The 25408-nt window shown below is 39.6% G+C and overlaps 1 protein-coding gene across 2 annotated transcripts in view; it reads right to left on the bottom strand.

The window, feature by feature from the left end:
• Positions 1 to 19497, bottom strand: part of LOC117412085 (macrophage mannose receptor 1-like) — a 30555-nt gene extending 11058 nt beyond the window's left edge. For both annotated transcript variants that reach the window (XM_059017439.1, XM_059017440.1), the window contains exons 1-3: positions 19392 to 19497; positions 12523 to 12570; positions 5851 to 6195 (exon numbers count right to left, since the gene is read on the bottom strand). In XM_059017439.1, coding sequence (XP_058873422.1) covers positions 5851 to 6195; positions 12523 to 12559 — 382 coding nt within the window. In that variant the 5' untranslated portion in view covers positions 12560 to 12570; positions 19392 to 19497. The remainder of the gene's footprint in view (positions 1 to 5850; positions 6196 to 12522; positions 12571 to 19391) is intronic.
• Positions 19498 to 25408: the final 5911 nt, after the last annotated feature.

Genomic DNA, 25408 nt, shown 5'->3' with positions numbered 1-25408 from the left:
ACCCGGTGATCCCTGCACAGCCCTGCACACAGCCTGTCTCAGACAATATAAGAAGGATGAGGACCCGGTGATCCCTGCACAGCCCTGCACACAGCCTGTCTCAGACAATGCAAGAAGGATGAGGACCCGGTGATCCCTGCACAGCCCTGCACACAGCCTGTCTCAGACAATGTAAGAAGGATGAGGACCCGACGATCCCTGCACCCAGCCTGTCTCAGACAATATAAGAAGGATGAGGACCCGACGATCCCTGCACCCAGCCTGTCTCAGACAATATAAGAAGGATGAGGACCCGACGATCCCTGCACCCAGCCTGTCTCAGACAATGCAAGAAGGATGAGGACCCGGTGATCCCTGCACAGCCCTGCACACAGCCTGTCTCAGACAATGTAAGAAGGATGAGGACCCGACGATCCCTGCACCCAGCCTGTCTCAGACAATGTAAGAAGGATGAGGACCCGACGATCCCTGCACCCAGCCTGTCTCAGACAATATAAGAAGGATGAGGACCCGACGATCCCTGCACAGCCCTGCACACAGCCTGTCTCAGACAATGCAAGAAGGATGAGGACCCGACGATCCCTGCACCCAGCCTGTCTCAGACAATGTAAGAAGGATGAGGACCCGACGATCCCTGCACCCAGCCTGTCTCAGACAATATAAGAAGGATGAGGACCCGACGATCCCTGCACCCAGCCTGTCTCAGACAATGTAAGAAGGATGAGGACCCGACGATCCCTGCACCCAGCCTGTCTCAGACAATGTAAGAAGGATGAGGACCCGACGATCCCTGCACCCAGCCTGTCTCAGACAATGTAAGAAGGATGAGGACCCGACGATCCCTGCACCCAGCCTGTCTCAGACAATGTAAGAAGGATGAGGACCCGACGATCCCTGCACCCAGCCTGTCTCAGACAATGTAAGAAGGATGAGGACCCGACGATCCCTGCACCCAGCCTGTCTCAGACAATGTAAGAAGGATGAGGACCCGATGATCCCTGCACCCAGCCTGTCTCAGACAATGTAAGAAGGATGAGGACCCGACGATCCCTGCACACAGCCTGTCTCAGACAATGTAAGAAGGATGAGGACCCGGTGATCCCTGCACAGCCCTGCACACAGCCTGTCTCAGACAATGCAAGAAGGATGAGGACCCGGTGATCCCTGCACAGCCCTGCACACAGCCTGTCTCAGACAATGCAAGAAGGATGAGGACCCGACGATCCCTGCACCCAGCCTGTCTCAGACAATATAAGAAGGATGAGGACCCGACGATCCCTGCACCCAGCCTGTCTCAGACAATGTAAGAAGGATGAGGACCCGGTGATCCCTGCACAGCCCTGCACACAGCCTGTCTCAGACAATGCAAGAAGGATGAGGACCCGGTGATCCCTGCACAGCCCTGCACACAGCCTGTCTCAGACAATGTAAGAAGGATGAGGACCCGACGATCCCTGCACCCAGCCTGTCTCAGACAATGTAAGAAGGATGAGGACCCAGCGATCCCTGCACAGCCCTGCACACAGGCTTTCTCAGACAATGTAAGAAGGATGAGGACCCGAGAGACTTCTACAAGGAGCTGATACTCCAGTGTTTGCGCTAGGCCACGCCATTGCATCAATGCCCCCTGAAATAAAAAACATCCCGCTGAATTTCTCTTAACGCGCCCGTGTTTCCCCCTTCCCAGACCAGACGCAATACCAATGCACAGTATATTAACGCATTTTGTATTACCATGACAGGTGTGACTACAGGCTAATCTTTTTTACTTGTGTGTTTACACTTGCGTTTTCATAATTAAACTCCCGTGCCATTATTCTCTAGTCCAGTAGAATGCGCTCGCACCCTCCCTGGTTACAATCAGTTTCACAGTAAAGCCTGGATGACAACATCAGGCTTGTTAACAACGTGGCCTGGCGCAAATATAACCTTGTATCCCTGTTACACCCGACCATTACTTCTGGAAGAATAAGTAATAATCTTTGGCAGTGACTGTTGAAATATAGGCTATTATAATTGTGCTTAAAAATACTGTGCACAGTAGATTTGTGAAACGAAAACCGCATCGACTAAAAAAAAAAAGTAGCCTACGGTAACGTTATAAAATAAGTGAAATTTGTCTTTTCTATGACCAAAAATGCTAAAATTCAGGGCCAAAATAATTCTTTATGTGTTAAGCACCAACTGTCTCTTGGCCATTTTGCAGTTGGCTAGGATGGGGTTAATTCCCATCCAGGGATGATTGTTCAGGTGCAGGTGGTCAGGAGATTATTGATTGTTAATTGTGCAATTAACTCCTAACCACCTGCTATATAGGTCCAGCTCCAGGCTCATTAGTTTGGTTGGAGTGAGGAGAAGGTACCGACAGAGGTGACAGAAAACGGCTGTTACCTTTGTTTTGTTAAGGTATTCGTTCAGTTTATTTCCTGTATTGTAGCTTTGTTTTGTTTGGCCCTTGTGCCCTTTTATTTTGTGTTTTGAAAAGTCTTTATTTTGTATAATAAAAATCTGCGCAGCCACGCAGCGTTTTGCCCCGCATTCTGCCTTTGGTGTAGTGCTTTCCAGGAACCTGACGTCACACACATCCCCACATCAGACATCCTACCACAGTAGCGTATGTGATTTTATACAGCACTGTATATATGCCTACAATACCTCTTGCATTGAGAAAACACCACTGGAATTGGAATAAAGGAAATTATTATGTAATATAGTTCACGTGCAGTCATGGTTTTGGTAAGTAGCATTTTCAGAATCATATCATTATGTACAGTATTAAAATAAGTTAAAATACAGCAAATCCACAAATTGTGTATATTTGACATTTTATTTTTAGTGTTCTGTGTAACAACGGCCATTGTTTAACCTTGAAAAAAATTAAATAGAGTACCAGATATACAGATATTAAACAGATATACGCATTTATCATATCAACAATGTCAACGTGTGTTGTAAAAAATAAAGCAGCAATTGTTTTGAAAACTGTCCAGAATATTTACTTGGGGGCTAAGAAAGAAAAATGTCAAGATAAAAATGCAATTTTTTATATGGAAATTGTCAAAATAAAGGGGAAGCAGGAAGAATTTACCAGTCAGGACAACGACATTTAAATACTACTAGTATCAAACTGTATCTGTTGGTAATGTGGTTTCTTCTAGCGGTTTTCAAACTGGGGCACACGAGAAATATTCTGAAATGGCAGACAACGCATTTTATTTAGTACCACTTGCCAATCTATTGCAAACTGTTGTTTAAATGTCATATAAACATTTGGGCAGTTACTGCAGTCTGTCTTTGGGATAAAACAATTGCATATTTCAAAAGAGAAACTAAAAGCCTAGTCTTTAACTCATTTTATTTCCTGTGTGCGTTCATGCCTGCAAATCAATATTTATTGTTTTCAATGCCCCGATTAAAGTTTATTGTAACTTAAGTACTATTGGTTCATTTCAAAATACAGAATGTATGGCCAGTCAGAAACTTATGTATTGCCATGCGGTCTAATTTGACAAGCCATTACATCTAGTGTGAGAGTATGAGTTTTTAGCTTTCAATCCAGTGAAAAAATATGGATTGTTGGCTCAATACTAGTACATTACTAGCAAAGGGTGATCAAGACGAAATACCTTCAGAGATTAAAATGCCAAAAATGTCTTAACATAAGAAAGTTTACAAACGAGAGGAGGCCATTCAGCCCATCTTGCTTGTTTGGTTGTTAGTAGTGTCTTGATCCCAGAATCTCATCAAGCAGCTTCTTGAAGGATCCCAGGGTGTCAGCTTCAACAACATTACTGGGGAGTTGGTTCCAGACCCTCACAATTCTCTGTGTAAAAAAAAGTGCCTCCTATTTTCTGTTCTGAATGCCCCTTTATCTAATCTCCATTTGTGACCCATGGTCCTTGTTTCTTTTTTCAGGTCAAAAAAGTCCCCTGGGTCGACATTGTCTATGCCTTTTAGGATTTTGAATGTTTGAATCAGATCGCCGAGTAGTCTTCTTTGTTCAAGACTGAATAGATTCAATTCTTTTAGCCTGTCTGCGTATGACATGCCTTTTAAACCTGGGATAATTCTGGTTGCTCTTCTTTGCACTCTTTCTAGAGCAGCAATATCCTTTTTGTAACGAGGTGACCAGAACTGAACAAAATATTCTAGGTGAGGTCTTACTAATGCATTGTAAATTGTAATGCATGCATTTAACATTACTTCCTTTGATTTTAACATAAACTCCTAGGTCTTTTTCATAGTTCCCTTTTTCAATTTCAGTATCTCCCATATGATATTTATAATGCACATTTTTATTGCCTGCGTGCAATACTTTTCACTTTTCTCTATTAAATGTAATTTGCCATGAGTCTGCCCAGTTTTTGCCATTGAAGCTCTCTTCAATTTCGTATCAGCACTGTACGTTTAAATCATCAAGCATTTAAAAATGCCAAAAACATATTTTCGTAATTAGGTCAGCTGTAGAGATGCGTGGATCGTGAACTTTTCTTTGCCTTTTCTGTAATTTTATTATCAATAAAAATACATGATTGCCATTTGCTATCATGGAATAGTCCTATGTAATTTCTGAGTGATTGAGGCTAGCACGGAGGCTTTGTTGATTTTAATTATTTAAAATAAAATTATGTTGATGTTCCCAACAACTTGAAACCTGTTTTGAGGGACTATTTTTTATCTAAAAGTAAATATAATATTTTTTTTCTGTTATAATACTGTCACCTTTTATAATCGTATTCGCACACACCAAGGCTTGTACATTTTGTTCTATCATATTATTGTACAGTTCTTTTTTCTGTTTTCATTTTATTATGACTATCTCAGATGGGGGTACGCGGTGGACTACATTTTTTGGAAAGCGGTATGCAGCTTAAAAAGATTGAAAACCCTTGTTCTAAAGTGATTTGGTACAATGAATGTCCTCTACTCAGTGATACACCAGCATCACTGTGACACATTTCCCAATATTTTCCCCAACAGTGACAGTGAGTATTGTAGAGACACCTTGGTTGTATCTACAGCTTTACAGTTTTATTTTTTGTTCTTCAGAAAAAAAGATGAGTAAACTCTGTTGGCATATTTAAAACAAACAAAAATAAGAAACGGTGGTTAGTTCTGAATCAAACATATTGACCCCCTCACTGAAGAAAATGCCCCCCTAATATTTAGAGGGGGGGCACTGGAGCAAACACTGAAACTCCTTTACTATGCAGGTGAAGCACATCCAGGGGACATTGTAGACAAGAGCTTCAAGCTGCTGTTCATACGTAACCTGTCTGCAGAGGTCAGAGCTGCCATGAGCACAGTGGAAATGCAGACAACTCAATGCCCACCATCCTGGAAGCTGCAGAGAGTATGGTGAAATATACAGATACCCGGGCCCAATACCAGCAGCACACAGGCACTAGAAGATGAAGAGCCTGACCTTCCTGGATCTGAAAGAAATGAACTGCCACAGAACTCCCAGAGAAGATTTCAACCTTCACACAGCAAACCCCAGCCCAGAGGGGAAGGTAAATCTGATAGCCCTACACCTCACCAGAGGGGGGGGGAACAGTGTTATAGATCCATCCAACTATCACTAACAAAATATAGGTATCTTTTGGAACTGCCTCTGAAACACACCAAACACATCTAATAACCGTATGTTTTTGTATTCTTTCAAGGGCAACTTGAATTCAGGGTTTTGACTGAAAATATTAGCAAGCTGAAATATTTTATGAGATATTAGCAGCTGTAGGAGTGGGTGTATTTGCAAACTCATACAAGCTTCCCTCACAGGGATGCTTAATTATAATAACTAAAATAAATGAATAATCAATTGCACTATAGCAACAATTACATCTTTACCTTTGTAGCACATGAAGGCTTTCTTAAGATTGCAGGGTAAATCAGTCCACTTTCCATCTGAATTGACTGAAGCACAGAAGACGTCTGCCCTCCAGTTGGAGTAGATGACATCATCGCTGTTAGACCACTGCCAGTTCTGTGTGTCATCACGATACAGCCCGATCCAGGCATTAGCAATGAGAGAAGCTCCTGTAACAGGTAAGAGCTGCTCTACTTCTTCCTGGCTGCGCACAGTGGCCAGGTCTGTGTGCTTCTCTCTACAGTACCTCTGAGCTTCAGACCAGCTCTTCACAGTTTCCACAAACACGTATTTTCTGATCTGGTTGTACGCAGGCACACAAAACCCTGGTAAAGAAAAAACAACATGATTAACACTAGAACAAGCAAGGCGGTCATTTTGACTGTTTTTTGGATTTAAATTTAAATATTAAGATACGGAGCTGTGCTTTTCTGACACTTCCTAAATATATGTACTAATTACCCTGAAAGAATCATGCAGCTGCAAAAAATAGTGAGATCAAATACTGTCAAACCTATTTGTTATAAAACATATTATAACAATGAGGTGTTGCGGTATTATTTGTATTCATCAGGCGGGACTTGCAGACATGTATTGAAGTTGATTATATCAGTCTGCATTCCTCAAATGAGCGGTCTGTTGACATTTCTATTGTTTCAATGAGCCTCTGATAGCCCATCAATCAGCCTTGACAGCTCACGGTGCCAGGCTGTGTGCGGAGCGGAGCGAGCCCATTGTATATGGAGCGGGGGAGCGGAGCGGACATTTCCAGCCTGCTCTTCCACAGCACTAACAATTGAGAATGGTTTGATTTTTCTTAAATACAAGTTCGCCAAGGGAGTTTGCACAGAAAATTAAAGAAAAAAAAGCAGTCACTATACAGTATTTTCCATCATGCCTGTGCATGGTAACCATTCATTTTCCAGTTTCAACCCAAAATTAGGCTTTGCAGACTTGAGAATTGCATTTTTGTTAAAAAATCTTTTATATTCAATGTGATTGGCATTGCACTTTATAATTCATTATGGAGGGGAACATATATATTTCTCCTGATTGTGGAGCTGCCATATAAAAATGAGAAACGTCATCAGTGTGCCTGTCTGTCAGCGGTTATGACATAGCCTGTATTGTTCTTATAGAGTTCTACGATTATACCCCAACACTCCAATACAGAACGGACCAGTAGTAGCATTGCATTCAATAGAACAAAACCATGTAGTTTAACAAAAAAGGGGGAATAACTTTTCTGTCCTTTACTTCTTTTTGGATTTTCTTTTGTAGCGAGAGAAACAAACACTATGGACTGAAACCCTTCTTGCCGGCTGCAGAAATCCACATTTGAATTTCCCTCAGCCTCCCGCATTGTACACATTTACCTTTACCCTCCTTTTTTTCTAAAATTCCAAATGAAAAAGGAAAGTTTCTAAAATTTAAAGAGGCATGCTGTGCACATCTGAAACAGGACAGGTTTTTAAATTGTCCCTAAAACCGAAATAAGTGAATACGTAAATTGAGCCTGATTCATATATTTTATCCTGCAGACTGATGCCTCTGACATAGTAGGACTAGGGACAGATAGAGTGTGTGGGGCATTTGATATTGTACATTAGCAGGAAGCTGCTTGCATGAGAGACTCAGAGACCAGGTATGCTGTAATCGAGAAAGAAATGCATAGCCATCATAAAAGAACAAAATTAACCAAAGCAAGCTTCTGTGCGCCTCTCTTCCAGCGTGTGTGGGCCCGTCCACCTGCATGCAGTTTTTGTCCAATGTCCCAAACAAACGGTGACCTCGTGGGGCCCCAATTCTGCTGGGGCAATTGGGGGAATGTATGAGCGTAATTTGCGTATATGTTAATCCAGCCCTGCTCTGATCTATGTTTTAGATGCACTCTGGTTACTACACAAGTCACGTTTTTCTAACACATTGAAAATGGATCACGGAAGACGCAGGACAGCAAAACAGTGTTTGGAATTGCTGCAAAGTTTACCAAACAACGCTTGTGATGAAGCAGAGACGGACAATGACGAGTCTGGCTCTGAAGCAGACTGGGTTTGTGAAGATGAATCTTCCAGCAGCAGTGACAGTGAGGAGGATGACAGCAAAGTGCCAGGACCGAGTGCGCGAAGAGGGCGCAGGAGATCCCGTGGGAGAAATCGACAGATGTAATAACCAACGGATGTTATTGAAGCATTTATTGTAGAAAAGCAAGACATCGCTCCGGGGTGGATGAGTTACCAGAGGAGTAAAAATTTGCAAAAGAGGATTGAAAGGTTTCATTAATTACTTTGGGATCAGAATCTAGCCCCTCTGTTGGAGAATTGGTTCTTGGAATGGTAAATCTACCCTCCTGGCATTTCAACTTTAAAGCAAGAAGGTGAGATGGTCGACTACTGTCTTTATAGTATTTGTGCTTGGTAGAGTGCATGTGAAATTCAACCCTCTGTTTTAACAAATTATTCAATTCAGCCTGTTCTGCCCTCAATTTTCAATCAACAGTACTACTGTAATGAGAATTTAAGCTGTTTTCTAAGTTGCTACAGCTAGACTCCAGTTGAGATAACAATTGCAATTTTGACTTTTTTAGATGGGATGAAAACCAAATCACATTACCACACATAAAACACTTGATAGGAGCACAACTCATTGCCCGATTGTTTACCAAGCCCACATTAATATTAATAAATGTGGTACATTTTGATCTAAACTGAACCAGAAAATCCTGATTCTGGAGAAGTGATGTATTGAATCTCCACCTGGTCAATTTGACTTGGCTGGGAGCCAGGTTAAATACAGACAATTACATAGGGGTCAGAGATTTTTTAGGCAGTACATCCACATTACCAGAGCAGCATGACAGTATATCCACATTACCAGAGCAGCATGACAGTATATCCACATTACCAGAGCAGCATGACAGTATATCCACATTACCAGAGCAGCATGACAGTATATCCACATTACCAGAGCAGCATGACAGTATATCCACATTACCAGAGCAGCATGACAGAATATCCACATTACCAGAGCAGCATGACAGTATATCCACATCACCAGAGCAGCATGACAGTATATCCACATTACCAGAGCAGCATGACAGAATATCCACGTTACCAGAGCAGCATGAAATATTAACAAAAGAAAGAATATAATCAACCATTGAGAATGTTTTTTGATATGGAGAAAAATATGTGAAAAATATTTGAAATTGCCATAAGTCAGTCAAATTCAAATCCTTAATGAAAATAAGCTTTAAAAGCTTCTGACTGTGCATTAGAAATACTGGCTGAAGATCTGTCCAATTGGTTGTCAATACACACATTCATGTCTGCACCCGCTATTAACTTATACCCTCCCAAAGACAGCAATTCATTTGTGAGCCATGGAAAAAATGCAGGCTCATATACTGTAGGCGCGTAGATCGATGTGAAAGCAATTTTTTCGCTATTCACATTAGCATAGCAGAGTGCCAGTCTACCTGTTTGATCAGAATTCATCATATCAGTATATATATATTCATGTTGCATTTCATGAAGATTGAAGCTTCCTTTGTCTTTGATCCATCGCTGGAAGCTATAATTAATCATTTTGAAATCGAAATGTGTCTATTGCCTTTAAATGCATTTCTTGAATCAAACCTATGTCAGCCTTTTGCCTGCATAAATAATCGAGTACCTTTGCACATTTAAATCTCGAATTCAAACCTCATACATTAAAAGATACAACAGGGAAGTTAGCCATTGTCACAAAAACACAGTATGATATAGATAAGAAAGCATTGAGAAATCCACCGAACAGCACCATACCAAAACAAAGTGCAGGCAAGATTACAGTAACCCATTGTGGCGGAGTGTCCTGCCCCTATTATTATTTGTATTATTGTTTGCAGGCGCGGATAACAGCGCTGCGTATTTATTATTATTTATATTTAAAAACCCTGTGAGGATGCATGACTGATCAGCTACTGATTATTTGCATCCTTACCAAACGCGTGCAGACTCTGGCCGAGGGGTAATAAGATAATTAACAACTAGTTAACCCCTCGGCCAGAGTATAAGAACCTGCAGCTGTCCGTTCTGCAGGGGTGGAGTGTAGAGAGTACGGGAGAGCGGAGAGAGAGCGCGTAGAATACAACAAAACAATTGCTATATTTTAAAAAGTATACTTGTTTCTATTTGTTTGGCCATCGCGCCTTTTTGTTTTGTGTTTTGTTGTTTTGTTTAAATCTTTTGTTTCTGTTTATTTACTTATTAAAAACGCTGAGTGCCATAGCATTCAGCTTCACCCGCCCATCCATTGTTTGGTTTCAGTTACTCCCTGGTCCGTGACGTCATCAACCTCACCACTGTGAGCCAGCCTGTCACACCCATACAAATCACAGAAGGTACTTAGAACTCCCAAAAGAACAAGAACATAGCAACGAACCCACAATATGTCCCTCCCCCCACCCCTGCCTCCAGAGCCCGAGGGATCCCCCCCCTTTGTTAATACAAGGTTTACAGAGTAAAGAACCCAAGATATGTCCCTCCCACTAACTCCCAATTAACATTGAGGATCCCCTGATCCTCCTCCTCCTCCTCCTCCCACCCCTCCCTGCTGTTAATACCTGTGACATGCACACAGCGATGTCTAACATTAAACATGCCTTACCCCTAATAATAAGAATCAACAATTATTAGCAGGAGGGTTAATGATAACAGAATAGCAGGGTATTAGCAGGAGAGTTAATGATTACAGAATAGCGCGGTATTAGCAGGAAGGTTAATGATAACAGAATAGCAGGGTATTAGCAGGAGAGTTAATGATAACAGAATAGCAGGGTATTAGCAGGAGGGTTAATGAAGTGTGGTCATCTCGCGTAAGCGTCACCGGAAGACCACCTTCCGTTGTTCAGTTTTGTATGTGCATGACATACCTGCATATACACAAATTTATTTTCAAATATTTGCTTATTTCAGTTTTTACTATTTTTTGAGGTTGCTCCTTATGTAATATGTCTGTATTTAAACATATTTCTGTTCAAATGTCCGTTTATTTAAAATTTTTGGTTGTGTAGATGCTTTATATGGCGTTCCTGAATAAACTATGACATAGTCAATTGTTTGTCATTTCATTATAATATTTATGTTGTTTTTAATACGCTGTCAAATTGACCAGTCATGGTTGTTCTAGATATGTGTATAAACCTGGTCGTTCTCGTGTTAAAATGCTGATAGCTGGCGGAGTGAAAGAATAATAGACTGAGGCAGGACATTATTCTCAGAAATTCCTGGCCAAGGACCTGAAGACATTTTAGAAAAATAGATTTTTATTTGTATTTTAAAAATATTTCAGAAACATATTGACATATATTTTAACATAAATTGAGATATATTCATTTTTAAATATATTGCAAAATATTTTGAAATCTATTCTGATTGATGTGAGGTATTACCCTGTAACAGACAAGAGGAATAAGAACCTATTTAATAAATGTAAAATAATGTGTAACATGCAGACCGTGGGCACTATGTGCTAATATTATTTACGTGTTTGTAAATACTGCAAATTCATAGCGTCAGTCATTCGTAGAATTTTTGTGTGGATGTACTAAACAGCTCTTTTTCGTGAACAGCTACCGTAATATCACCGCAAGTTTACGAACAGCATAGATTACTGCTCATTATACAGGAGTTGTCTATGCACTGCATAATTAATTACCGACTAGAAAATATTTCAGTTTGTGTTTAATTAAAGAACTCTGCAATGATTTGTTTCAGTGCTTCCCTTCCATTATTAATGTAAAGTTTAAAATAAAGCGCCATCAAATATAAAAGAAACCAAAACAAAATGCATTTATTTGGTTTATTTTATATTTCAAGGTGCTTTTTTCTAAAGTAACTAAATTCACGCACACGTTTAAACAGGAAGTTTCACATACGAACAGCTAGTTGAATCTATGTCAGTGAGCGGCGTGCGTAAAATAACAAACCAAAGTCGTAAATCAGGAAAAAAAAATGATACTACATCACGGATCAGCACGAAACTTCGATACTATCATGAGATTCACACATTTACATATGAAAGTACTTTGAAAGCAGTTTGCAGCCATGAAACTGAGTTACTGGAATGAAAATGACTTTAATACATCGTGGGTGAATATACAAAGCCATAAAAACCTACAAAAAGTCAAGATACTAAAGAAAAATCAATGATACATAGAGCCCAGTGAGACTGCCCCAGTATACCCCAGGATTCTGAGAATAACTTTGGACAGACAAAGATTCTCCATATAAGGTCTGTTTAAAAGCTATAGGAAAAAAACACCTTTAGGGAATAAAACCAGATTTTATTTTTACTTTAAAAAGTCCCTTTCATCTCAAGTGAACAAGCAGTTCTCTACACATTTGTAGGTGTGACAGACAGCCTCCATATACCTCCCACAGTACCGATCAATAGCTTGTGCTGAGCTGAGTAGATATAACTGCAGCCAGGTCTGCTCTGTAGAAGTGGAGCAGTGCAGTAAACACACACACACAGGAATCACATGTTAGTTTCACATTGAACGTGACTGAGTGACACTGCAGCTTTAAGAACCGCATTAATTTTTCTGAGAGAGAATGTGGAAAATATCAAAGCAAACAGTGAGAAAAACAGAAATAAAGGAAACTCACCTGCAAGCAGAAGGATGAGCAGCCCCCTATCCCCCATCACAGCAGACTCTGCATTAGAAAGAGAAGACTTTCAATTAATCACCTTCATAGAGGGAAAGATTCAAATAAAAACAAAAACAGCAAAACAAAATAACAATAAAAAAACAGAATACGCAATCACATTGGAACCTCAATAGAAATGTTGTTGTTATTAGTAGTCCTATTTGATGACTAATAGGAGGATTATATCAGATTTTACTCAGCACATGGTGTTCCAGGTGGTCTCCCATCCAAGTACAAACCAAACCCAACCTTGGTTAGCTTCTGAGATCAGACAAGATAAGGCTTACTCAAGATTGTACGGCTGATGTAATAACTGATAAAAATACTAATTAGCATCCCCTAAACAAAAGGGCGGTGCTAACAAAAAAACTATTTGTAACAAATAGTACAGGGTTCCCCTCGACGCGGAGCAAGGGGGGAGGGTCGCAGAGAAATCAGAGATCCTGCTCAGGTTATTCTCGAGGGGAGGCTGAGGAGGGTCCAGCACCTTTGTTTCAATCAACAGAACCGGCTCTCCAGTCCTAAGGACCCCCTCGAGATACCTGTTTGAGGGCCCTGAGGGGGAGGTGACTCGGAGGTGTGCGGTGCCGGCATGGATGGTTTTGCACTCTGCTTCAGCTTGGGGCACCTTGTATTTTGGTGCCCCAGCTATCTGCAGTGGTAGCACCGCACCTCCTCCGAGGATAAAAAAATCACACAGTTGGCCTCCACGGTTTCCCTCCCCACCAGGTGGATGGTAACATGGCGTCAGAAGGACAGGACGTGGTGGAGGGGCTGGTCTTTACACCCTGGGGGGATGGGGTGGATCACTGTTTTCAGCTCCCCTAGGGCCTGAAGATGGGGCTTTAGAAGGTCATCCTTTAAGAAAGGTGGCCCTGTTGCCCAACCCTTCCATGAGTTCTATGAGGATGTACATCCCCCCTACTGCGAGACCCCTCTCAACCTGCAGTGTGTGCCGCCACAATGGTCGACGGTCTGACCACCTTGGTCATGGCTTTCACCATGGCCTCGATTGAGAGGGTGTCTCTCAGGAGGCCTGTCACCCTGTGCCTCCTTGTAATATTTTAAAGGGGGTTGCAGCTTCCCCTGAAGGACCTGTGCCCACTGTTTCGGGGGCTGTGGAGCCTGTCCACTCATTTTTATTTAGTTATGTATTTATTTTGTTTTAATTAAACAAATAACACACACACATACACAGAGACAGAGATACAGACACAGACACACACAGACAATGACACACACACGCACACATACACAGACAGACACACACACTGACAGGCACACACACACACACACAGAAAGCTGCAAAAAACACCAGCACAGGGGCACACAAATACACAGCACAAAACAAACTGTTTTATTCTGAAACAAAGGAAAAACAATTCCAAAAAACAAAAACAAACCAAAGTTCAAGGTAATTAAAATGAATTAAAATAAGAAAACAGAACAGAGCAATGTGCCGCCCTTCCCCCACACAAGGCAGAAGCAGGGGGTTAAAACTAAAATATAATTTAAAATAAAAAAAAAGTTTTGTCATTAAAATTACAATTAAAATTAAAAGAAACAAAAGTGCATTATAATTAAAAATTAAAAAGCAAATAAATTAAATGAGTTTCAATGAAAAAAAATAGAAAGAAACACAGGAAAACAAGGGGAAATGGCTGCACTCACTTGGAAACAGTGCAAGAGCAGGGAGAACAAAAGAAAAAAGAAAGTGTTTTTTTTTAAACACTAACCAATAAAACCAAAATACTTTTTTTAACAAAAAGGTGCCCTACTACTTGAAAAAAGAAAAGTAAAAAGATTTAGAAAATAAAAAAAAATGTTTAAATTACTGTGTAACTGGGCGAGGTCTGTGCTGCTATCTGATGTGTGCATGATCCTGCAGGGGGAGGTCTGTACTGCTATCTGACGCATGCATGATCCTGCAGGGGGAGGTCTGTGCTGCTATCTGACACATGCATGATCCTGCAGGGAGAGGTTGAGAGCCCTGTAGGATCCACCTGTCAATCATGGCAATGACAAAGAGAGGTTGGGTGAGGGTGTTTTGTCTTTCCCTCTCTCTGAGTGGTTGAGAGGCTGGCCTTGAGGTTGCTTGACATATAAGAACTACACTCTGTTATGCATTTGGGTGGCCATTACAGGGGAAGCCTAGAGACGCTGGCTGAGGAAGCCGGTGTAAATATCCCAAAGCAGGAACCTCAGCAGCTGGAGCGAGAGAAAGAAACAGGCAAGCACAGCTGAGGAAGACAGCCAATATTAAATAAGAGAAATAATAAAAATAATTGTGACGTACCCGAGGGGGGCGTGTGTAGGTAATTGGGAACCTTGTCCCCCCAGTGTATAGTGAGAGACTAGCAAAGCACAGGGTGGAGACCCGAGCTGACCGGTCTAGTGGTGGCGGGGGACGCTGCATAAACGCCACCTTTAGTTTGTAGTTTTTATTACAGTGTTTTATTTTCCCTTTTTCTTTGTGCCTTTTGTTAATTATTATTATTATTATTATTATTATTATTATTATTATTATTATTATTATTATTATTATTATTCTGCCAAAACATGCTCAAGAACTCACCGGTAGATTCGGTACAATGGTAGATGCCAATGGATGATAGTCGTGATATTCAGCAAATTTGCGCAAGTCACATGGTTCAGCAGCCATATTGGATTTTGCGAAATTTGTTAAAACACCTATATATCGGAAACCGCTTACTGCAGAGTTCTGAAAATTGCTATACATGTTGAGGGATAGTCCATGATTAACTGTTGTTAATATTAAGCGGATTGGTTATGTGGTTTGGCAACCACATTGATTAATGACATAAAATTACCATAAAAATATAAAATCATCAAAATTCAAACATCTTCTTCTCTGAAACCGCTTATCCGATTGAAACAAAAATTGGAATAAAACATCTCAGTCTGGTCATCTGTTACGCTTGTTCAAGGGAAGCTGCTACTGTGGAAATCATGGCGTCCATGCTGACATGACATCATCAACATACACAACTGGCTATACAACTGCCTATAACTTCTTATTGGCTGCACCAAAACACACACAATTTGACATGGATGTTGAGGACTCTGTGATGTTGTGTCGTGGTAAATATGGCGGCCTTTGGTCACATGGTATGGCAGCCATCTTGGATTTAATGAAAAGTTTGGACAATATTCAAAAGCTTTCTTCTCATGAACGGTAAATAGTAAAGCTGTGAAAACTTTTGTACATAGTGTGCTCATGTCCATGATTGATTCTACTTAAGGAAAAATGGACCGGTCACATGGTGTGGCAGCTATGCTGGATTTTGCGTGAAACGCTTAAACAACAACTCCTCATGAGCCCTTTGGCCGATTGACGTGAATCTTGGTTATACGTTATCTTTGTACTGTCCTCTAAAAAAAAAATAGTCAGGAAAAAGTTCCTACATCAACAAACATGACCGCAATGAGCCAATCAATATGGGTGACATGCTACTTTTGCCCAAATTTACCCTGAAATGATACATTCACACCACTAGGGGCAGCTGTTAATACGGTACAGTCAACAAGCTAGAGAAAAAAATCTTTCTTAAAACGGCAATTTTTTTGGTGGTGTTTAACTTACTCATGTAACTTAATTAAAGTGGGAAGATGATATTAATTCACACGTACACACAGTATACTGTAAACTACTGTTACAGCTGCATCCACGCGAAAAAATAAAAATAAAAAAATAACATGCACACTGCTTTTTAAACCAGAAGACAACCGAAACAAACACAAAATACATAATACATGAGCTTTACAAATCACATGAATACAGTTTGCTTAAAAATCGTTATATAATTATTTCTACGACTGAACTGTGGTCATACACAGTCACAGACCCTGAATCTGTTCCAACAAACCCACGCGTGTATCCCATTTAAAAGACGCGTGGGGGGGGGACTTTGGGGCCGTATCTTTAATTAAACAAATTATTTTTGGTAGGAAATGTATACACAAAATTGTTCAGAATTGCTTGCTGTATGAAATACCATTGTAACTGCAAAGATCACGTAGTTATTCTAGGAGAATAAAAAGCAGACAGTTATTTATTTATTTTTTTAAAAGCACCGTGGCATGTACAGGATCTTCTCTTAGGTAAGCTGACAGACTACTCGTATCAATATATAAATGATGTTTAATATGATATTCGTTTGGTTATTTGTATGTTTTAAAGTGTTTCTAGTATAAACCTACCTCCACAATGTGTTGACAAGTCAATGGGAAAATTCAAAGTCTCGAAATAAAAGTTATACGTAGTTTGTAAAACTTATGAACAAATTCGTTTTATTAAAGCTACCATGAGTATAATTTCGGCAGAATGTTAACATATAACAGGCGTCAGTTGCGTTCTACCTTTTATTTTAATTATATTTATAGGGCTGTGTTTACAAATAAATCGTCTCTGATTCTGTAGTATCTACATACGGAATTCAAGTGAATGGGTATAATGTACTGATACGGAGTCTATGTTATTATTATTTTGTTTTGTTTCATAACTACATTCATAGTTATAATTAAGACTAAACTGATAAAACCACAATCGCAAATCCTCAATAGATGGCAACAAAGCAGCCAGTGTATTTAAAAGACGTATGGAGGTTCTTTTTTTCACTTATAACAATATTCATGATTAACCAAGGTGTGCAATATAACTAGCTTATGTGTAATATACATGATTAAGATGTGCAACATAACTGGGCTACTATTGATGTGCAATAATTACTATTTATGTGCAAACTATAATGAGTTTATCGAGTGTGCAATATGATGTTTTTGATTCAGCCGGATATTATGTTTGTTGGGCCAGATGGTTAACTATTGAGTGCTATAATATAATTTTGGATGTGATTTATTATGAAATAATTTGTTCTGTATTTGAGCCAACTCTCCAAAAGGTCTATTACCTGCAGAGCACAATAACTGCTCAATTTGTACTGTGTCTCTGGGTTCTGTTCCAGCTTCTTCTCTCCTCTGTCTTGTTTATAATTCCTCGACATAGGATTGGAGTGGTTTTACTCATGAATCGTGCACATGTTATGTCCTAGTAGCGGTTTGGTCACAATTAAATATGGTGAATTGTGCATTTGCCAGGCACCCCTAATAGCTAATCGTTACACTATTATCACTTTCTATTGCTTTAAAAAACTGCACATTAAATGATAGTGGCATTAAAATATACAAAAACCAATACATGCTGTAGTCTTTATTTTATATTGCAAAATGAAGAATAGGGCACCACACGCTCTCACACACACACACACTCTCACACACACACACACACAAACTCAAACAAAGAGTGATCTAGAATTTAGAACAATGTTAGCCTCTTATATGCAATATTTTCAAAGTCTATATGACTGCACACTATTTAGAATTTTGTGTGCATCCAAATACAATTTAAATAGCCTACTAACCAATAATTCCAATATTTGTGCCAAAATTAACACAGTTAGCACAGTTGTGATGATAACGCTTCATGTATAATAACCAATGCGCTTAAATTTCACAATAACTGCGTGGAAGCCGTAAAGTTGCTCGCAACTCTAGTTTTCATTATTATTTTTGAGCACCTGTGAGTGCACCCAGGGTTAGACTCCTACAGAAAATAATGAGTGGACTAGGGTCACACAATGTGGACCAACGATGCATATTTTCCTATCAGGCTACCCCAGTGGGGTCTAGGGTCCAAGCCCCTGGGGATTTTTTCACAATTACAGTGCCAGTGCAGTACGTATTACACCTAAAAAGATGAAGATATTAATTGGGGAGCCTGGGTCCTGAAAAATCACACTGTTAGTTGGATGGGGAAATGTTAATTTGCATATAAAGAATTATATTAAGTTTTAGGCTAGCAATAATCAGTATAATAATCAGAATTAATAGTAGAACACGCTAAACTGTAAAATTCTGCCCATCTCACTGTTGGGTAGATTTTCTATGGAAGGTTCCCAGCCCAGAATAAAAAAGGAGACTCTAAACTAGGAGGGCTATCCTTGCCTGTTATATATTATTTGGCTGTAAGTATATATTCGGCAATACCGGATTTTCAAACATGTTAATGCCGGATGTACCCACATGAAACCATTTGGAAAACAATCTGACAATTCAGATCGCCAAACTTGTCCCAAAGAAAAGTGTTTAAACATTTTAAAAATTAAAAAAAAAAATTAAAATAAAAACAGTTATTAAATACACTAAATGCCTGATTATAATGTTTAAAACAATGTTAGGATTAGACAATGATTATTTAAAACCAGAGAACAAAGATATATCTTCCACAAAAAGAGGCAACTAACAAGGCCTTGACGTAACATGTCCACTGTAATGAAGAACATCCTTCCATCATCGGTGTATTATTGATTGATAATACTACTACTACTACTACTAATAATCATATCTGTGTTAGATAGTGTCTTTCATTATAAGCATCCTGAAGCTCTTTACAATTAAAAAGCCATATAAAAGACCATGCAACTGCAGGTCCCAAATATAAAACTAAAGCTTAAAAAAATCTGATAACAACCTAACACGTGCCCTTTTTACATACAATATAGTATCCCAAAGCTCTTTTGCAATAACAACTATAAAGACCATACAGACATCACAGAAACAAGAAACAAGCAAACAAATACATAAACATTAAAAAAGAGAAAAAAAACACATTAAAAATCTGACAAAATAACAGGTCACAATTCAATATATGCAATAAAATAAAGAACAGGCGGCTTTATATTATAGCCTAGTAAAAACGAGTGTGCAGTGTCTTCATATACACAAAGATAGGATATTAAATAACTTACTTTCACCCGCGTCCACCCCCCAGTCTAACACTGTGTGCACCACGAGTGAACGACCAACCTTTTACCATCGCTGCTATCAGGTTGTGCTCTGCAGTAGAATCACAGTGCCACCTTGTGCCGGAAATAAATCAATACACCCAGAGGCGTTTCAAATCAAGTTCTATCTCCTGTGTGTCAGTGGATTGCCCACCACCCTTCCACAAACTGTTTGAATTGCACGACTGGAGGAGCTCTGAAAAAGTGCCAGTAGTAGTAATATTAGTAGTATAATTGTTGTTAACATTATTTTAGTAGTAGCATTGATTATGACTACACAGTTTTTTAATATGCGGATGGATAGATAGATAAATATTCTCATGTTTTTGCTCATTAATGAACATTTCTGTATATGGGTGTTGTCGAGTGATTGAAAACTAGGCATTTTGTGTTTGAATTGAAAGTGGTGGTCTCAGGAGTCGAATGAGTCAAAGATCAAGTATATTTTCCTCTAGATCAGTGGTTCCCAACTCCGGTCCTCAAGTACCCCTGTGTCTGATGGTTTTTGTCCCAACCAAGCACTGTTAATTAATTGAACCCTTAATTAAACTAAGAGTTTGCTTAATTTTAATTATTGAATTGTTTAGTTTATAAAAGGTTGGAGAATTCAAGTTCATTATACACTTGTATATGTTATCTGATTAGGCTAATTCTTAGTGCAATTAAGGGTTCAATTAAGTAACAGTGCTCGGTTGGGACAAACCCCAGACAGACACGGGGGACCTGAGCTGGGAACCACTGCTCTAGAGGAATTACCACATTTTGACGTGACTACTGTGGTATTATGACTTTTTCGAATGCCTCAGGATGCAAATATAGCCTTTCATTTTTTAAATAATGTGCTATGATTTGTGTGTATAGTTCAGTAGTATTGAGGACGCTATTTGTGAACTGCGGCTTCAATGAAGCTTTGAACACCGATCCATCCCTGCACAGCTACAGGTTGCGTGTGTTCCTGCCAAAAATCAAATCTTCCGTCGAGTGAGCGAGATAGAGCGAGAGTTGAGACAAGCAGCTTGCAGAGAATGGAAGAATTATTCAGTTTTCTATTTAAAATGCTAAAACAAATCTGTTCTATAAAAGTACTATATTCCACGGAGAAGCCTTGCCTTCATTATGAGCTGCGCGAACACCTACAAAGTCTCCCGGCTTTCACTGTGCTAACAATATAATCATCTTCAGAAGCGTAGACTTGTGTCGTTACATCACTACAGAATAGGGTACACGTTTCACCCGTGTGCTTGTTTCAAAAGTATGTTTATGAGTGTGTGTTGATCGGAGACATGGAAACGTAATATTAACCTGAATACTGAATATGAATGAATTAAATAAAAATGTATATAAAAGATTAGATGACCTAACTAAATAAACCACTATTCGCTCTGTTATCTGCATAACAATATGATTCCACACTAAGCCAAGATGTTTGAGACACGGGATCAAGCTTTGTAAAGAACCAGTCAGATCATTACTGTGGTAATAATTGTAACTGTTTTTACAGATGACTTTCCTTGTTTTGTTTATCCTATCATTTAGCTGACTGTCTCGTATGAATTGTTTGAATTTCACATTTAGTAGGACATGTCAATACTTTACAATGCTTTAGTTTTTCAAATGGCAAATATGATTTTAAAGAGTACGGGGTTACTTAACTCGTTGTGTTTGAGATTTTAAAAAGATGAGTCGAGTTTGTAATAAGCGTTGTTCAAGTCTAACTCCAGAGTTTCGCAGTTCCAGAACACCGCTGCTAAGCTGCTATCATGCCGCCGGCACTGTGACCATCAGGCGCTTTACACATCGGTCACTAACTCAATGAAAATTAAACACATAAAAAAATGTTTGCCTGCAACAGACATTCATATATCAATATACCGAATCCACTCCAGGTGAATCACTTTTACTCGGAATACATGTTTTAACCAAACGCTATGGCAATAGACAGCATAGGGCTGTATAATGACAGAGAAATCCCCGTCTCTCGAATGATATCATCTGCAGTACAATAAAAATAACAATACACAAATAAAACGGTTTACGTTCTAGCTTTGATTTATACCAGCGCGTCTACTCCTCAGTGCACGTTTCTAGGATTTTATTTATTTATTTATTTATTTATTTATTTTGCAATCCATTTTCTATTTCTCTGATGCATTCAGTACCAAAACCCGACTGGACGTCAAAAACATTGAAAAGGAAAAACGAGTCGAGTTGTGCTGCTGCACCCAAACCCTGTGAGATATATTGATCAAATAAACTGCTTTACACCATCAGTCACTGTGGCAATGTGCCCCGTCCCTGTGTGCATTTGTGTGTATGCGTGCGTGTGTAAATGTTGGTGTGTAGATTGGTACACGGGATATAAACGGGTCTGTGTTTCACGTGTATTTAAAAAGTGTAGATTTGTATTTAGGCACGAGGAGAGCACAAATCACTTCACGTGCTGGTTAAATGTAATATGTGAGCACAGGGTTGCACAGAATTAATTCACGTGCTGGGATTCAAGTGAATAATTAATTAGTAATTGAATCCCAGCACAATAGTATATATAGACGCACATTTCTTGCACTCAGGGTTGGGTGTTCGGAAGAGGAGAACGGGTGAGAGAGAGAGGAGAGTTAAAATCATTAGAATAATTATAAGTGTTTTGTACTCACCGTGTTTGTTTTTCTCCGTGCACCGTTTGTTAAGTGTTTAGTCGTTTTGTCTGTCTGTTTATTTTGGCGTCAAGTGCCGTGTCCTGTTTTGTATTCCATTGTTCAAACCTTTTATTTGTTATTAAACGCTGAGTGGCGTCAGACCAGAAAAGGAATACACAGAGATGGTGGTTGTGATGATGAGCCGAGTGCAATGGCTGCAATCAGCGTTTAATAACAAATAAAAGGTTTGAACAATGGAATACAAAACAGGACACGGCACTTGACGCCAAAATAAACAGACAGACAAAACGACTAAACACTTAACAAACGGTGCACGGAGACAAACAAACACAGTGAGTACAAAACACTTATAATTATTCTAATGATTTTAACTCTCCTCTCTCTCTCACCCGTTCTCCTCTTCCGAACACCCAACCCTGAGTGCAAGAAATGTGCGTCTATATATACTATTGTGCTGGGATTCAATTACTAATTAATTATTCACTTGAATCCCAGCACGTGAATTAATTCTGTGCAACCCCGTGCTCACATATTACATTTAACCAGCACGTGAAGTGATTTGTGCTCTCCTCGTGCCTAAATACAAATCTACACTTTTTAAATACACGTGAAACACAGACCCGTTTATATCCCGTGTACCAATCTACACACCAACATTTACACACGCACGCATACACACAAATGCACACAGGGACGGGGCACATTGCCACAGTCACTTATTGGATTGTTATTCTATGGAAATGAAAACATACAAGTACTATTGCATAAAGCAAACAATACTTTCTGGGATACATATCATCAATTAAAATGATTTCGTTTCACCATGTTTGCATAAGACCCAATATTGCACTTTGAAGTATTGAAAGCATCTGATTTGAATGTTTTTCTTTGCAGGTTTGAGTAGAGTAAGCACGGCTATGCAAAGCACAGCACATCCAATCGACCAAATGACTTTTTATGCTGCTACAGTTTGAATTTAATATATTTCTACAGTTTATATATTTTTTGAAGAATTCCTGCTCAAATGACTCCCGCATTTAACCAATCAGAACACACTTAAACAGAATAGACTGTATATGAAAAAACATATGCATCTGCAGTAAAACAATACAGAATACAAATATTAAAAAGCAATACAGCTCAATAAAATAATAATAATAATAATAATAATAATAATAATAATAATAATAATAATAATAATAATAATTTGGTTGACTTTATTTCCTATAGAGTAGTAAACTCCTTCTGCAAGAAGCAGCTATAAAGCTAATATCTTCAACGTGGGCTATTGAGGAAACTGACTCCTTAAAATCTATATTTAAAACATATTGGGACACAGGACTTTCTCATATAAACATGCTGCTGTTTTAATGGATATTTAGTAATCTACATAGAGACAAGTAAATGTAGATAATGTTTTTTGGAAAGTCTTACCTTAGATGCAAAGCAGTGCCGAAGTGTTCTCCCTGGTGTGAAACGCGCTGACACTGTGACGCTCAGCTTAGACATGCTGTGATATACTGAGTATGATGGGTGGGACAAACAGCACAGCAAATGACGTCATTCAGTAAGCAGTGATAGTCACGCCTATTTTAAAAAAGGTGCACGATATATATATATATATATATATATATATATATATATATATATATATATATATATATATATATATATATTAAAATATACAGCAACACCAAACATGTTTTAATATATGTGCTTCAATACATTATAAAACAGCACACAGCATGATTCAGACAAAAATGTAGATATGAAATAGAAATGTTAAACTATCAAGGAACAAACGAAATGATAATCTGCAAAAAATAAAGCCTCTGAGTTTATAGCTTTGTCCGATGTACTTCAATCCAAATAGTTCAGCTCAAGAGGCGTCTGCTTTGTACCCGTGTGAGGCTCACTGCAGTGTACCCATGTGAGGCTCACTGCAGTGTACCCATGTGAGGCTCACTGCAGTGTACTTGTGTGAGGCTCACTGCACTGTACCCGTGTGAGGCTCACTGCACTGTACCCGTGTGAGGCTCGTCCTGGGATGCTTGCTGCAGCTCTGGCATGGAGACGACTGTCTTCAGTGGGCCTTGCAGCAGTTGTACAAAATCCTGATCCCCTTCTGTGACATAACTTCCTGGGGGTGGAGACACCACCGCTTGCAACAGGAGATCAGCCACGGTGTTGCGGCGTCCTGGGGTGAACTCCAGCTTGAAGTGGTACTGGTTGAGGTGGTCGGCCCATCTGACTGAAATGTGCCAGGGTGGGGGTAGGGGGGATGTAAGCTGCTGTTTGATGATGAGCACAGCATGGTGACAGGTCAGAGTCCAGGCCCACAGTGTGTCCTTCTTCAGCAGTTGATGAAGTGGTGCAGTGGTGGAGGCATATTGTGGAAGGAAACGGAGATAGTAGGTGCCCATACCCAAGAAGGACGTTAGCTGAGAAACTGATTGAGGATCAGGAAGGGTCAGAATGGCCTCCACATGAAACAAGATCGGTGTGATGCCCTGACCGGAGAGATTGTACCCCACAAACTCAACGTCTGCAACCACAAACACACATTTCTCTGCATTAAGCGTGACACGATGCAGGGACAGCTGGTGAAAAACTTGCTTCAAACAGGCGTCATGCTGCACCACAATATCGTCAAGGTAGGTGGAGATGCCCAGGATGCCCGCCAACAGGAGCGTCATCATTTTTTTGAAGCAGCGGGGCGCAGAGCAGAGACCAAAATTTGCGATTTATCATTTTGTATTTGTTTTGTATTTATTATTATTATTATTATTATTATTACTATTGTTATGATTTATTTATTTATAAATACGACGGGTATTTTGTATTGTATTGTATTTGGCAGCGTGGATGGGAAGCCCCATCCACATTAAAAACCTTGTGGTAATGTGTGGGTGTCGGATAATGCATTGTTAAAGTAGTCGGCAGTCACATGTAATTAATAAACTCGTGCAGATTGTGGCTGAGGGGTAATAGAATAATCACTAGGTAGTGAAACCCCTCGGCCACGGTATATAAACCTGCAGTGCTCTCAGTTGAGAGAGAGAGAGAGAATTTGTGTTTTGTTTAAACTTTTATTCACTCAGTGTGTTTTTGTTAAAATATTTTCTTTTTGTTTAAATAAACAGAGCTACAGTACTTGCTTCTTTGTTTTTGTTCCTGCTGCTGGCCTAATATCACCACTCGGTATCCTGTCACACGTGGAAATGGGTAGTGAGCTCCTCAGCCGTCGGCAGCGGGTATTTGTCTGGCACCATGGCCTTGTTAACAGCACGCAGGTCCACGCACAAGCGCAGCTCCCCATTCTTG

Source organism: Acipenser ruthenus, chromosome 56 (assembly GCF_902713425.1).
Source record: "Acipenser ruthenus chromosome 56, fAciRut3.2 maternal haplotype, whole genome shotgun sequence".
Classification (NCBI taxonomy): domain Eukaryota; kingdom Metazoa; phylum Chordata; class Actinopteri; order Acipenseriformes; family Acipenseridae; genus Acipenser; species Acipenser ruthenus.
This window is presented reverse-complemented; position numbering and strand designations above follow the sequence as displayed.